Source organism: Bos indicus, chromosome 7 (assembly GCF_029378745.1).
Source record: "Bos indicus isolate NIAB-ARS_2022 breed Sahiwal x Tharparkar chromosome 7, NIAB-ARS_B.indTharparkar_mat_pri_1.0, whole genome shotgun sequence".
NCBI lineage: Eukaryota > Metazoa > Chordata > Mammalia > Artiodactyla > Bovidae > Bos > Bos indicus.
Window position 1 is genome coordinate 41897096 of NC_091766.1, and position 16201 is coordinate 41913296.

The window sequence follows — 16201 nt, forward strand, 5'->3', positions numbered from 1 at the left end:
TATTATTTTAATGTTTCAAATTATGTAAGCAATTAATATTTTAATAGTATTTATACATATCTTCTTTATCCATTCATCCTTACATCCATAAATCTAATTAATTTGTTTCCACATCTTGGATATTGTGAATATTGTTACAATGAATCAGTTCAGTTCAGTCACTCAGTCGTGTCCGACTCTTTGTGACTCCATGAATCGCAGCACGCCAGGCCTCCCTGTCCATCACCAACTCCCAGAGTTCACTCAGACTCACGTCCATTGAGTCAGTGATGCCATCCAGCCATCTCATCCTCTGTCATCCCCTTCTCCTCCTGCCCTCAATCCCTCCCAGCATCAGAGTCTTTTCCAATGAGTCAACTCTTCGCATGAGGTAGCCAAAGTACTGGAGTTTCAGCTTTAGCATCATTCCTTCCAAAGAAATCCCAGGGCTGATCTCCTTCAGAATGGACTGGTTGGATCTCCTTGCAGTCCAAGGGACTCTCAAGAGTCTTCTCCAGCACCACAGTTCAAAAGCATCAATTCTTCGGCCCTCAGCCTTCTTAACAGTCCAACTCTCACATCCATACATGACCACTGCAAAAACCATAGCCTTGACTAGACGGACCTTTGTTGGCAAAGTAATGTCTCTGCTTTTGAATATGCTATCTAGGTTGGTCATAACTTTCCTTCCAAGGAGTAAGCGTCTTTTAATGTCATGGCTGCAGTCACCATCTGCAGTGATTTGGGAGCCCAGAAAAATAAAGTCTGACATTGTTTCCCCGTGTATTTCCCATGAAGTGGTGGGACCGGATGCCATGATTTTCGTTTTCTGAATGTTGAGCTTTAAGCCAACTTTTTCACTCTCCACTTTCACTTTCATCAAGAGGCTTTTGAGTTCCTTTTCACTTTCTGCCATAATGAATATGTAAGTACAAATATCTCCTCAGGATACTGTTTATTTCCCTTTAATATATTTCCAGATGTGGTATTATTGTACTTTATTGTGGTTCTATTTTAATAAGTTGAGGAGCATCCATATTTTTTTCCATATGGCTATACCAATTAACATACTCTTGCCTGGAAAATCTCATGGCCAGAGGAGCCTGGAGGGCTACAGTCCATGGGGTCCCTAAGAGTCAGACACAACTGAGCGACTTCACTTTCACTTTTCACTTTCATGCATTGGAGAAGGAAATGGCAACCCACTCCAGTGTTCTTGCCTGGAGAATCCCAGGGACGGGGGAGCCTGATGGGCTGCCATCTATTGGGTCGCACAGAGTCAGACATGACTGAAGTGGCTTAGCAGCAGAGCAGCAGCAACAGTGTCTAAGGGTTACCTTTACTTGATATTCTCACCAATTTGTATTCTGTCGATAATTTTATAAAAGCTATTTTTAATAGGTGTGAGTTATCACATTGTGGTTTCCATTTGCATTTTCCTGATAACAAATATTGTTTTACACATTTCATAAGTCTGTTGGCCAATGTATGTCTTCTTTGGAACAATGTCTATTTGTGTACTTTGCCGAATTTTATGTTGGATTATACAATGTCTTTATTCATTTATATTTTGCTACTGGGGGGCTTTCCTGGTGTCTCAGATGGTAAAGAATCTGCCTGGAATGCAGGAGACCCTGGTTCGATCCCTGGGTCAGGAAGATCCCCTGGAAAAGGAAATAGCAGCCCACTCCAGTATTCTTACCTGGAGAATTCCATGGACAGAGGAGCCAGGTGGGCTGCAGTTGATGGGGTTGCAAAGAGTCAGACACAACTGAGCGACTTATATTAAACTATATAAACTCCATATAAATTTTGAATATGCAACTTTATCAGTTTCATGATTTCCACATATTTTATTCCATTCTATAATTTGTTTTTATATCTGGTTGTTTGCTGAGAAGAAACTTTTTAGTTTGATACAGCCTTAGGTCTTAATTTTGCAGTTTTGTCTGTACTTTTAATGTCATGTCCAAAATTGATTGCCAAGATCAATGCCAAGGTAGTTATTTTGTATATTTTCTTCTAGGAGTCTTATGGTTATAGTACCTATGTTTGAGTCTTTAAACCATTTATATTTTCTTGTGAGTTTTGTGAGCTAGGGCCCCAGTTTTTATTTCTCAATTCATTCATTCATTCACACATTAATTTACTTATTTATGTTTTGTACTTGTATATTGTGTTACTGATATGTTTTATTGAATTAATTGCCTTTTGCTGTTACTTATGATAGGCAACCTTGTCAAAGATTAGTTGACAATATATGTGTAGGTTTATAAATGAGTCAATAAACCCATACATATATTCTATTCCTTTGGTCTGTTTCTCTTTCTATACCAGTGTCTTATTGTTTTATTTAATATAGCTTTGTAATGTTTAGCTTTGAAATCCAAAAATGCGTCTCCAGCTCTGTTCTTAAATTTCAGGATTGCTTTGGTTATTTAGGTTCTGTACAAATATTAGACATTTGTTCCATTTCTGTGAAAAATTTCAATGGAATTTTGATGGGGATGGCATTGAGTCTGTAGATCAGTTCAGATTCAGCACAAGGGAAGAAAGTTTTTTTTTTCTTTTTTGGTTATGCTAATTTTCAGCTGATTTCTTTAAAAATTTCCTTGAATGCTCAATATGTATTTCCTTATTTATTATTCTATCAAGTATAATAAGACATCATGAAACATTATCATTTTTTAAATTGATACATATTATATTGCATGATGAAATTATAAAATGTCATTAATGTTTTTTCCCTTTGCAATATAATTTAATTTATATTTTATAATATAATTTAAATTTAATTATAATTTAATTATAATTTAAATTTATAATTTAAAATTTATAATTTTAAATTATAATTTATAATTTAAATTTATAATTTATAATTTAAATTTATAATTTAAAATTATAAAATATCTTGTCATGAATTAATATTTTTTTACTTAAGCATAACAGTGGATAAGCAAATATTGATATCCGTAATTTGATGCCTCTGATGCCGAGGAAATCACAGGCACAGGATAAGGCTGATATCCAAACTGTCTGGGCTTCAAGACTCTGGGTTTGTGAGTGTAGTCACAGGACAAGTTTAAGAGGTAAGGCTCAATTAAACCTGACGCTCCAGGACACATGAGAAAAGTTCCCATCAATATGACTGCCTACGTTCCTTTTTCTGTTCAGTTTCTCAGTCATGTCCCACACTTTGCCACCCCATTGACTATAGCCAAGCTTCCCTTCACTGTCTCCTGGAGTTCAAACTCATGTCCATTGAGTTGATTAAGCCATCTAACCATCTCATCCTCTGTCAGCCCCCTTCTCCTCCTGCCCTCAATCTTTCCCAGCCTCAGAGTCTTTTCCAATGAGTTGGCTATATGCATCAGTTGGCCAAAGTATTGGAGCTTCAGCTTCACCATCAGTCCTACCAATGAATATTCAGGGTTGATTTCCTTTGAGATTGATGGGTTTGATCTCCTTGCTGTCCAAGGAACTCTCAAGAGTCTTCTCCGTCACCACAGTTTGAAAGCATCAATTTGAAAGCTTCCAGGTACCTTTAGGTAAGAACTATTTTATGGGGATTTCAGTAAGCTAACTTACACTTATTGCTTAATAACAGAGGCAAGAGCAGAGGTCCTAGAGAGACAACCACATTACAAATGACTTTTATTTCTTTTTATACTATAAATAAAACACATAAAAGTAATTAGCCTCCAACTAAAATAAATAAATTTAAAAAAGAAGTGTCCAAAATTTACTGCTTAATCACAGAAAAAACAATCATGAAACCATTCATGTAATGTCCCCACACATCCTTGGAGAACATGAATAGCTCTCCATAACCGTCTTGTGCCTCTCTCTTATTGAGCTATCTTTAGACATTTAGAAAAGTTGCAAAGTTAGTAAAGTTTCCATGTAGTCTTAACCAACTTCTACCAGTATTAACATATTATATAACCATAAAAAGTTGTCAGAACAAGGAAGTTAATATTTCACCCGTGTTTTGACTCTTGCCATTGTTTTGTTTTGTTTTTTTCCCTCATTCAGGATCCCACACAGCATCTAGTTGTTATTGTCACTGAGTCTCCTTCAGTCTGTTTCCTTCATGAAATATTGACAACTTTGAGGAATATGAACTGCTTATTTTGTAGAATCAATTTGATTGTCATCATTTCTGGGAGTTACTGTTGTATCCCTAGATAAAAAAATGTATTTTTAAACACAACAATTTAGTTTTTCCTGTTAGATGAAAATTACAGAAATAAAATGGTATAGTTTATACTCTTAGTGTTCAGCTTGTATTTGAGGAGAATACTAATTTTTGCAGTGAGGGAAATGCACAGCATGCACATAAAGATGCATCACAATCAAAAGCACAAGAAATTTAACAATAGTAAGAAAAGATAAATACTGGAGTAGAAAGGGACTTCTGAAATCCAAGGTTGAGATCACTAAAAAAATAAAATAAAACAACTCTTGATTCCTAGTGGCAAAAGATATTTATCCAAAATGCCAATAGATATCATATTACTCAAGTGAAAATACCAAAAATAAATAAATAAATAAATAAAGGATTCAAGCAATTAAAAATAAAATCAAAATCCTTGTTGTCTGCCTTTTCAATAAGAACATATGCTCTCCAGAGTTTTTGCTATTTAAAAAGTACAAAGAATGGTCACAGACTAAGCTCAACATGAATTATCTGAGAATCAGACATGGAAAACAAAATCCGTAGAGCCTGTTACTGTTACTTAACCTGAACTTGAGTTCTCTCATTCATCCACAGTAAAGTCAATCTTCCGATACCAGGTTGTGATGAAGAAAAGTACATAGTTTATGCAGAGTACCAAACAATAAGAAATGGACTTTCCTGGTGGCTCAGATGGTTAAAAAAAAAAAAATCCCCCTGCAATGAGGGAGACCTGGGTTTAATCCCTTGGTTAGGAAGATCCCCTGCAGGAGGGCATGGCAATCCACCCCAGTATTCTTGCCTGGAGAATCCCTATGGGGAACCTGACAGGCTACAGTTCATGGAGTCACACAGAGTCGGACATGACTGAGTGACTAAGCACACACACACACACACACACACAAATAAGAATGGGTACCTCATGCTCAAAAGGCTCAAAATTACCAATGACCTTCAGAAAATGGGTTTCAGAGGCAAGGTGAATGAAGGGGCTGCAGGATGCATGATCAGATCTTTTACAATTCTCAGATTGGTTGGCATCAAGGTAAAGTTTTTTCTTTTAGTATAAATTTATTTATTTTAATTGGAGGTTAATTACTTTACAATATTGTATTGGTTTTGCCATACATCAACATGAATCCACCACGGGTGTACACATGTTCCCCATTCTGAACCCCCCTCACACCTCCCTTCCCATACCATCCCTCTGGGTCATCCCAGTGCACCAGCCCCAAGCATCCAGTATCCTGCATCAAACCTGGACTGACAATTCGTTTCATATATGATATTATACATGTTTCAATGCCATTCTCCCAAATCATCCCACCCTCTCCCTCTCCAGCAGAGTCCAAAAGACTGTTCTATACATCTGTGTCTCTTTTGCTGTCTCGCATACAAGGTTATTGTTACCATCTTTCTAAATTCCATGTATATGCATTAGTACACTGTATTGGTGTTTTTCTTTCTGGCTTACTTCACTCTTCACTAATAGGCTCCAGTTTCATCCACCTCATTAGAACTGATTCAAATGTATTCTTTTTAATGGCTGAGTAATACTCCATTGTGTATATGTATCACAGCTTTCTTATCCATTCATCTGCTGATGGACATCTAGGTTGTTTCCATGTCCTGGCTATTATAAACAGTGCTGTGATGAACATTGGGGTACACGTGTCTCTTTCAATGGTTTCCTCTTCCTCTTCCTTTCCATACTGGTTTCCTCGGCAGTGGGATTGCTGGGTCATAAGGCACTTCTATTTCCAGTTTTTTAAGGAATCTCCACACTGTTCTCCATAGTGGCTGTACTAGTTTGCATTCCCACCAACAGTGTAAAAGGGTTCCCTTTTCTCCACACCCTCTCCAGCATTTATTGTTTTTAAGTATCACTAATCTTCTGGTTTCAATTGGTCTGAAGTCTACATGCTTGTGGTCAACAGTTTTCATCTATTAGGGGTTTACTTCTTCTAAAAAACAACTTTGGAACGTTCCTCAAGCCTTTATATTTTTCAGGGAACTGGGAATTTGGTGTTTCTGCTTTATGGCTGGTATATAGTCTAAATTTTTACCAGTATCACAACTCAGTGTGTATTCTTTATTTCTACAATTTCACATTTCCTAATTATTAACTCTTGGGCCAGCCTATTTAGACTCAGAGGAGGCCTGGGAGACTAAAGCAAAAGCCTTTTACTTCAAACGACAGGGACGCAGGACCTTGTATATGTTTTCTCAGTGTCTATTTCATTTATTTATGCTCTGATATTTATTTCTTTCCTTCTATTAACTTTGGATATTGTTTGTTCCTTCTGTAGTTGCTTTAGGTGTAAAGTTAGATTGTTTATTTGAGATTTTTATTTACCGAGGTAAGATGGCACTATTATAAAATTCCCTCTTAGAACTGCTTTTGATGAAACCCATAGAGTTTGCATCATCATGTTTTCATTGTCAGTTATTTCTAGGTATTTTTTTTTAATTTCCTCTTTGATTTCTTCTAGTGTATTTTTTAATTTCAATTATTGCACTATTCAGTTCTGATTATTTGTTATTCAAATCTTATGATTCCTTGCTAAATTTTTTAATTAGAGGAAAATTGCTTTACAATATTCTGATGGTTTTTTGCAATATATCAACATGGATCTGCATTGTATACATATAGGTACACATATATCCCCTCCTTCTTGACCCATCTGTCACCTCTCTCCCCATCTCACCCCTCTAGATGGTCACAGACCACTGGTTTTGGGTTTCCTGCATCATACATCTAACTCCCACTGGCTATCTGTTTTACATATAGTAATGTATATGTGTCAGTGCTATTCTTGCTTCTTAAATTGTGCCTCCATTTTTTTTTTTCCTGAGATTTTGGATCATCTCTACTATTATTATTCTGAATTCCTATTCCAGTAGATTGCTATCTCCTCTTCATTTAGTTGTTTTGTGGGGGTTTATCTCATTCCTTCATTTGTAACATATTTCTCTGTCATCTCATTGTGTCTAATTTTCTGTGTTTGTGGCTTTCTTTCCACAGGCTGCAGGATTTCAGTTTCCTCTCACTTCTGAATATCTGCCCCCTGATGAATGAAGTTGGTCCAGTGGCTTCTGCAGGCTGTCTGGGAGTAGGAACTGGTGCCTTCCCTTTCATGCGTGAAGCTGGGTCTTGTCCCTTTGATAGGTAGGGCCATGTTAAATGGTGTTTTGAGGTAGCCATGAGCTCAATATGATCTTAGGCAGTCTGTCTGCTGAGGCTGGGATTGTGCTCTTGTCTTGCTGGTTGTTTGGCCTGAAGCATTTCAGGTCTGGAACCTATAAGCTTTTGATCTTGAGGCTGAGATGAAGACCTCTGAGAGAGCTCATACCAATCAATATTCTCTGAGGTCTCCTTCACCAGCGTCTTTACTTTCACAGTGAGCTACAGTGAATCCCCACCTCCTCAGGAGAACTTCCCAGACCGCTAGTTATATCTAACCCCAGCTCCTGCAAAAGTACTTTGTGCAGTGTCCCAATGCACGTGAGGTCTTGTGTGCACTCTCCAAGAGTGGAGTCTTTATTTCTTCCAGCCCTGTGGCGCTCTCTCACTCAGGCACCACTGCCCTTTAAAGCCAAATGCTCTGGGGCTTCTTCCTCTGGATTCCTGATCCTTAGACTTTCTTGGAGGGCTACTTTAGTGTGGGAGCATCTCTGTATAGTCTCTGTGTGCTTAATACTATTTGGTGCAAGGGCTACTTTTAGTAGCCCTCTTTCTTCAGTGCATGTTGGCTTTTATCACCTTGATAGAAGGTGTGACTAATGTTTTGGTGACCTGAGCCTGCATTGGACGTTAAATGGGGCCTCCCCATTGCTCCATGGTTGTTACTGCAGTGTCAGAGGTAGAATCTGCTCCTTAGTTGTAGGAGAAGAGGCTCCTAAATCTGTTTCTTTGCTGCGATTCTGACCTGTGATGTGAGGTAGGTGGGATTGGAGCATTTGCAGTGAGAGAGAAGCCACTGATTTTTCCTCCCCTGGAGCTGATCATCTGTGAGTGTGTTACACGTGTCACTTTTCAACCATTGTGCTGGCTTACTTATTACAGTGTTGTTGGGACTGCTCTTGCTGCTGCTGCTGCTGCCAAGTGGCTTCAGTCATGTCCGACTCTGTGCGACCACATAGACAGCAGCCCACCAGGCTCCCCCGTCCCTGGGATTCTCCAAACAAGAAAACTGGAGTGGATTGCCATTTCCTTCTCCAATGCATGAAAGTGAAAAGTGAAAGTGAAGTCACTCAGTGGTGTCCGACTCTTAGCGACCCCATGGACTGCAGCCTACCAGGCTCCTCCGTCCATGGGATTTTCCAGGCAAGAGCACTGGAGTGGGGTGCCATCACCTTCTCTGTGGGACTGCTCTTAGCCCCACCTTATCTGTGGATATTCTGGCAGTTGGCCTTAGTATCTCTAAGACACTGTTTTCACCAGGCTACCACTGCAGATCCACCAAATCAGGTCCTAGGACTGAAGTAATTGTGCACTTGGAACCACTGTGGGAGCTATGGAGGCAGCTCAGATCCTGATCTAGTTCTGTCTCAGTGCATTCATGCTCACAAAGCCCACAGATGCTAAAACTAGACCCATCTCAGCTTTGGGAGCACTCATACATTCAGAAGTTCCACAGGTGCTGAGCCTACAAAGCCAACACAGAGGGTAAATCTGTAGCTGCTGCAGCCATAAGCAGAGATTTTAGCTCTTCTTCCTTAGTTGCACAGTCCCTAGTGCTCAGGTGTGATTTCAACCCCACTTCTGCATGTGTTCCTTCAACACATGTCTGCTCCTGAAGCTGCCTGAAGCACAGGCACCTGCCCAGGTAGACAGATAGACAGAGGTGGAGGCATTGGTGGGTGAAGTGCACAAGCCCATCTCGTCCTGTGGGACTGGAAGAAGCAGTTGTGAGCTGGGTGAGAAAGCCTACTCAGGTTGGCACCCCTCCTAACACCAGCAGAGGCTGGGGCAAGAGTTTGGGAAGGGGACCACAGTGGCAGCCCTGCGCCTTGCACACCACTCAACAATGGCACCCTTCTTCGATAGCTGCTCGAGCTTCTTCCATGAAATTTCTGGTTTGGGAGCTTCTTACTCCCATCTCTTTGCAGCTAACAGTTTTCCCCTCCCTGGGCCCACTTTCCGAATCCCATGTTCCAGCATCCAGCCCCCTTCACACCAGCAGAAACAGATTCAGGCTGGGTGTGCAGGGTTGAGGCGTAGACCATCCATGTAGGTTTTAGGGTTGCTATGTTTTCTTCCAGGTCACTAAAGCTACCTCTCTGTCCCAGTTGATCTCTCCACAAATGAGGGTGCTTCCCTAAGTTAGGGAACCCCTACTCTCTTTCAGCTCCCCCCAGGGGTGTAGTTGCTTCCTCTTTCTTTTTCCCTCAATTTGTCCTACCAAGATGTGTGGGGATTTGCTTGTCATTTCAGGTATCTGAGATCCTCTGCTAGCATTCAGTAGGTGCTCTGTGAGAACTGTTTAATTTGTTGATGAATTATTGATGTACTTACGGGGAGAGGCAAACTCCATGTCCTCCTGTTTCTTCATCTTGACTCCATCTCCTGAAAAATCTTTTTTTTAACTAAGTTTTCTTTTACTCTTGAAAAATAGTTACGCTTTGTTTACATACAGGACTGATAGTTTTATCCTAGGCATTTTCCTTTGAGACTCCTCTTACCTCAGTTTACTCAGGTGTATATTAATTTCCATATACTTACAGATTTTTCTCTAAATTTTAAAAACATATTGTTTTTATTTTCAGTTTTATTTCATTATTTGAGAGAGTACAGTCTGTATGATTTCAGTGTTTTAACATTTTCAGTTTGCTTTCATGACCCAGAAAACTGTATACCTCGGTTAATTTTTTTTTTATTTTATTTTATTTTTAAACTTTACATAATTGTATTAGTTTTGCCAAATATCAAAATGAATCCGCCACAGGTATACATGTGTTCCCCATCCTGAACCCTCCTCCCTCCTCCCTCCCCATACCATCCCTCTGGGTCGTCCCAGTGCACTAGCTCCAAGCATCCAGTATCGTGTTAATATTTTTGAATGCTTAAAAATTATTTGTATTCTATTTTTGGAGGTGAAATATGTCAGTCTGCATTGTGTCAGGGTTGTCTTTTTATTTTTTTTGTTTTCCATTCAGAGTTTGCTTCCAATCATTTGAGCCTTTTAGGAAGAAAAAGTCAGGTCATTTGAAGATGCTCACTTGAAACATATTGTTTACTAAGTTTATGTCTGAAAAAAATCAAAATAATCAAACTTCATCTCTTGAGAAATTTTAACCCTGAATCTGCTCCTTGTGATTTTTAATATAAACTCTGGGTGTGGACAGTGATGAAATGCACTTCAAGGCATCAATTTTCACAGCTAACAAGACTAACAGAGAGTGAATAATTATTGAAGAAGAAAATATTTTGAAATGGAAAGAAGAGGAATAAATAAAAAACTTATTTTTATAAAGGAAATTGATTGTATATTATGGTAATGAATAGAAAGGAAACAAGAAAGAATAAAAGGAGAAACAAGAAAAAATAAACACAGAAACCACTACCACTTTATTGAATCAGTTAACAGAGCAACAAAAGCGTTTTCTATAATTTTTACTTCTATGAAATATTCTTAGGCTTTTGAAAGAAACAACCTTTTTCATACAATGTTTAAAAAGAAAACTCCTATTTGATTAACAGCATCACAAATAAGCATAACCTTCCCTCTCATCTTTATCAACATTTTCAGCTGAGTTTCTCTTTCATCTTTTATGTGTGTGTTAGGCATTCCACTATTCACTAGTACTCCATCTGTTTCAACTAACTTGCTAATGACATTAGGGAATCACTGTGAACATTGCAAAGACTAATAAATCAGAAAATAGATGTCTTAAAATTTCATGTAACTGTGTGTTATCTTTGGTATTCCTAATAGCATAAGTTCCCATAAAATGATCAGTACACTTTAATGGAAATTACCAACTCAACTCAATTGTGCTAAAATGCTGAGACCACCATTTAACACTTAATGTCCATTTGCAAAAATTCACCTGGATTTTGGCTGAGTTATGTTTGTACAACTTTATAAGAAAGATTCTCTGTTTTATCAGAGAATACATGAGAAAATTACCTTTTAAAATATGACATTTTATATTTAAATAGCTTTATCTTATATGGTAGCTCAGACAGTGAAGAATCCACCTGCAATGTGGGAGACCTGGGTTCAATCCTTGGATTGGGAAGATCTCCTGGAGGAGGGTATGGAAACACCCCAATATTCTTGCCTGGAGAATCCCATGGACAGAGGAGCCTGGCAGGCTACAGTTCATGGGGTTGCAAAGAGTCAGACACGACTGAGAGACTAAGCACAGCACAGCACATCTTACATGGGTAGAAGAATAGAAATGACTAAATATTTAAGAAATTTGTATTAATAATTACAAAAAGAATAAAATAAGTATGAATTAAATTTATAGATCTCTTTCATAGGAAAGAATACCTAAACACCTCTATTCAGACACCTCAGAGGCATCTCACTATGGTTTCATCTTATAAATACTGTAAATAAAAAGAAAATATAGCAAAATATGTACATGTAAGATTTCTTCTTTATACACAAAATGTCATTCTTATAGTCAAATTAAAGAAGGAAGACTGGATGTGTAGAAAGAACTTAAGGAAACTCCAGAAAAAATATTCCTCCCTTTAGGCTTGTCTAAAAGAATTCATGATAAACATTTCTTTCCATTTTTTCAATTTTAAAGTATATATAAAGATAATTTATAATTTATTGCTTTTATAACTTTAAAATGTTTAGCTCACGCTGCATGTATTGCTTAAGAAAGATAAATTCATCAAAACTTCATTCTGCAAATGGTGTATCTCCTTAGACAAATATATTTGAACACTAAATAGATGGATAAAATATTAACTTTGTACAGATATTTTTACAAAAATTACATGCAAATTGTAGGAATAAATAGTAACTCATAAAGTATTGTCTTTGAAGTAAATCCACCCAATTTTAGTAATAATTCAGACTTTCATGTAGAGCGGATGTCATGATTTTCTGCACTGTGAACATTCTGGTTCAAAAGATCAGTTTCTTTTTTTTCTTATGCTGATGCCCTTCCTCAGCTGTCTTTGCAAGACACTCTTCACTTCTTTGTTCCGCAGGGTATAGATGAGAGGGTTCAGCAATGGTGTGATCACAGTGAAGAAGAAACTGACAAACTTGCCGTATTTTGAAGCAAATTGGTTCTTAGGGTCTGTGTAAACCATGGCCACTGTCCCATAAAACATGAAGACCACAGTGAGGTGGGAGGAGCAGGTAGCAATGGCCTTCTGCCTTCCCTCCTCAGATTGGATTTTACCTAAAGTTTGAGCTATGTAGCCGTAAGAAGTCAGGATCAACCCCATTGGAAAAATGGTAAAGAGAACAGCAGAGATTGTCATCTGCCACTCAGTAGCGGAAGTGTCTCCACAAGCTAGTCTTATGAGAGAAGGAACCTGACAGAGAAAGTCATCCAGACAGTGGTGGGCACAAAATGGCAGCTGGAATGTGATAGGTGTTTGGGTAACAGATTCAATCAGTCCAGACAGCCAAGACATAAGCACCAGTTTCCAACAGAACTGAGGATGCATGATGATAGTATAGCGCAAGGGCTGGCAGATAGCAACATAGCGGTCATAAGCCATCACCACCAGCATGACACCTTGTGTGGCACCAACAAAGAGCAACATGCCCAGTTGAATGATGCATCCTGTGTAGGTGATGCTCTTATCTGGCCCCCGCAAGTTGAACAACATTTGGGGCACAACAGTCGTGGTGAAACAGAGATCCAAGAAAGAGAGATTGCTAAGAAAGAAGTACATGGGGGTGTAGAGTTGAGGATTCATGTATGAGAGCAAGATGATAGTCACATTGGAGAGAATGATCATGATGTATAAGAAGATCACTATCCAGAAGAGAACCATTTCTAGCTGGGGAAATTCAGAGTAGCCAAGAAGTACAAATCCCACTGGGAAGCTCTTGTTGGTGCTTCCTGTTGCTTTTGGCATAGAGTTTTGGACATAATTTTAAGGGAAAAAATGTGAATAGATTTTAGAAAAGGTTAACTAGACAGGAAAAGAATTTGTTTTCCATAGGGTCTTGGGAAATGGGACATATTGGGGATTTTCTTACCTTAGACCAATAGCATACAATCTCTCTTCTAAAAAGCTGTGAGTTTAACGTAGAAAGGAGTATTCATTAAAAACTAACCTTGAGATTCATTCCCATAATCTGTAATCATAACATCCCCACCAGACATCCTCAGATAATCACCTTAGATCACATGCATTTTCCTCCCAGATCATTCATGCCATGTATGTAATAGCTAAATAAAATGTTGAACAGCAAGCTTTTGCTTTGAAATATGTACTTATCTAATTTATCAGGGTACAATTTGCAGTTTGGTGATATGAATAGGAACACATGAAATGGAGGTCCTAAACAGTGATACCTTGAACATAAATAATTTTTAGTGTCTGAAGAACAGAAATTTGGGATAGGAACCATACCAATTTTTAAATGAGGCAAACCTAAGTTTAGTATTTTACCATTTTTAACTAAAGCAATTTAAATTTACTTAATAGATAACTTTAAAATATACATCAATATTCTTATCTAATGAGTAGCTACAATAACTTTTACCACAGGTGTATCACATGAATTATACCAATTATTGTATAATAATTCTGAATTATATGAATAATTGTATAATGTTCTCAATAATCCTTTGGGGATAATATAAATCTTTAATATAAAACAATAACTTAATAATAGAAAAATCAAACTAATAAAATTAAAAAATATGTATTTTTAAAGCTTTACATCATGGACAGGAAAGCAAAGAAAGGTGATTCATGGGCTAATGCTAATTAGTAGAAAGGTATGGTATTAGTTTTGGGTATTATTGTCTTGGGGTATTAATTTTGTCTTCTAGGAACTTTATAATAGTTCAGAGAATTTCAAGAATGTAAGAGGCATCAGAGACAAAAATACTGTTAGGTATATAAAATTGATTTTTAGACTGTAAATATTACATTTTGCTAGTGGTCAAACAATACAAAAATCTGAGGAGCATTACAGAGGTCTGCTACTATTCAGTAGTAAGTTTATGTGTATTTGTTTAGAACCTGTCACGTGCCAGGCACTGTGCTATGGGGATATCAGACTCTTTGTGACTCTGTGTACTGTAGCCTGACCAGCCTCCTCTGTCCATGAATGCTCCAGGCAAGAATACTGGAGTGGGTTGCCATTCCCTTCTCCAGGGGATCTTCCTGACACAGGGATCGAACCCGGGTTTCCTAGAGTTGCAGGCAGGTTCTTTACCAAATGAGCCACCAGGGAAGCCCCGAATGGAGAGAGAAGAAATCCTTAACACAGGCCCATGGGAGAGAGAGCAAGTGAAAAAAACAAGCAAATAAATCATAAGCAGTATTCAACTATTTTAAAGATAATTCTTACAGATGGCTAACAAATACATGAAAAGATGCTCAACATCAATAATTATCAGAGAAATGCAAATCAAAACCACAATGAGGTACCATTTCACGCCAGTCAGAATGGCTTCGATCCAAAAGCCTACAAGCAATAAATGCTGGAGAGGGTGTGGAGAAAAGGGAACCCTCTTACATTGTTGGTGGGAATGCAAACTAGTACAGCCACTATGGAGAACAGTGTGGAGATTCCTTAAAAAACTGGAACTAGAACTGCCATACAACCCAGCAATCCCACTGCTGGGCATACACACTGAGGAAACCAGAATTGAAAGAGACACGTGTACCCCAATGTTCATCGCAGCACTGTTTATAATAGCCAGGTCATGGAAGCAACCTAGATGTCCATCAGCAGATGAATGGATAAGAAAGCCGTGGTACATATACACAATGGAGTATTACTCAGCCATTAAAAAGAATACATTTGAATCAGTTCTAAGGAGGTGGATGAAACTGGAGCCGATTATACAGAGTGAAGTAAGCCAGAAAGAAAAACACCAATACAATATACTAACGCATATATATGGAATTTAGAAAGATGGTAACGATAACCTTGTATGCGAGACAGCAAAAGAGACACAGATGTATAGAACAGTCTTTTGGACTATGTGGGAGAGGGAGGGGGGATGATTTGGCAGAATGGCATTGAAACATGTGTAATATCATATAAGAAACTAATTGCCAGTCCAGGTTTGATGCAGGATACAAGATGCTTGGGGCTGGTACACTGGGATGACCCAGAAGGATGGTATGGGGAGGGAGGTGGGAGGGGGGTTCAGGATGGGGAACACGTGTACACCCGTGGCGGATTCATGTTGATGTATGGCAAAACCAATACAATATTGTAAAGTAATTAGCCTCTAATTAAAATAAATATATTAAAAAAAATAAAAATAAGAATTTAAAAATCAAGAATATTGTCATTAAGGATAAAAATGGAGGATATGAGAACAGAAGAGGATCATTTTACTCAGAGGGAACAGGAAGACAAAGCAGTCTAGTCCTGAGGAAGTGTGTCTATACAAGGAATCCAGCTAGCTGACAGAATGTTAAAGCCTTGTACATTAGATGTGGTGAGACATGTCAGATGAACTCAGCTTCTCTGTGCTAAGTTCCCATAACCATGTCCTGAACTGATTTCATTTTTTTTTCTACAGGATTCCTGAATCAACTATAAAATATCCATTTGCTTTACCAGACTGTATTGTTCCTTTAGTTCTCTCATTATTTAGAGTATTTTTCATGTACTTACCTTCACTTGGCTCAAAATGTGTCATACTCATTTGTCATTATGTTAAAAAAAATTTAGGTCAATTATATATATATATATATATATTTACAAATTCCTTTGAATTATTTTTAAAGTTTTTTTTTACTATATAAACACATTTTATGAGCAGTATAGTATATATCCCTGGTGGCTCAGTTGGTAAAGAATCCACCTGCATTGCAGGAGACCTGGATTTGATCCTTGGATCCAGAAGATCCCCTGGAGAACA

General features: G+C 38.0%; 1 protein-coding gene across 1 annotated transcript; it reads right to left on the reverse strand.

Annotated features, from left to right (window-relative positions):
• Positions 1-12257: 12257 nt before the first annotated feature.
• On the reverse strand, positions 12258-13220 carry LOC109561044 (olfactory receptor 2H1-like). The gene has a single exon (XM_019963473.2). It carries the CDS (start codon positions 13218-13220, stop codon positions 12258-12260), a length of 963 nt encoding a protein of 320 aa, XP_019819032.2.
• Positions 13221-16201: the final 2981 nt, after the last annotated feature.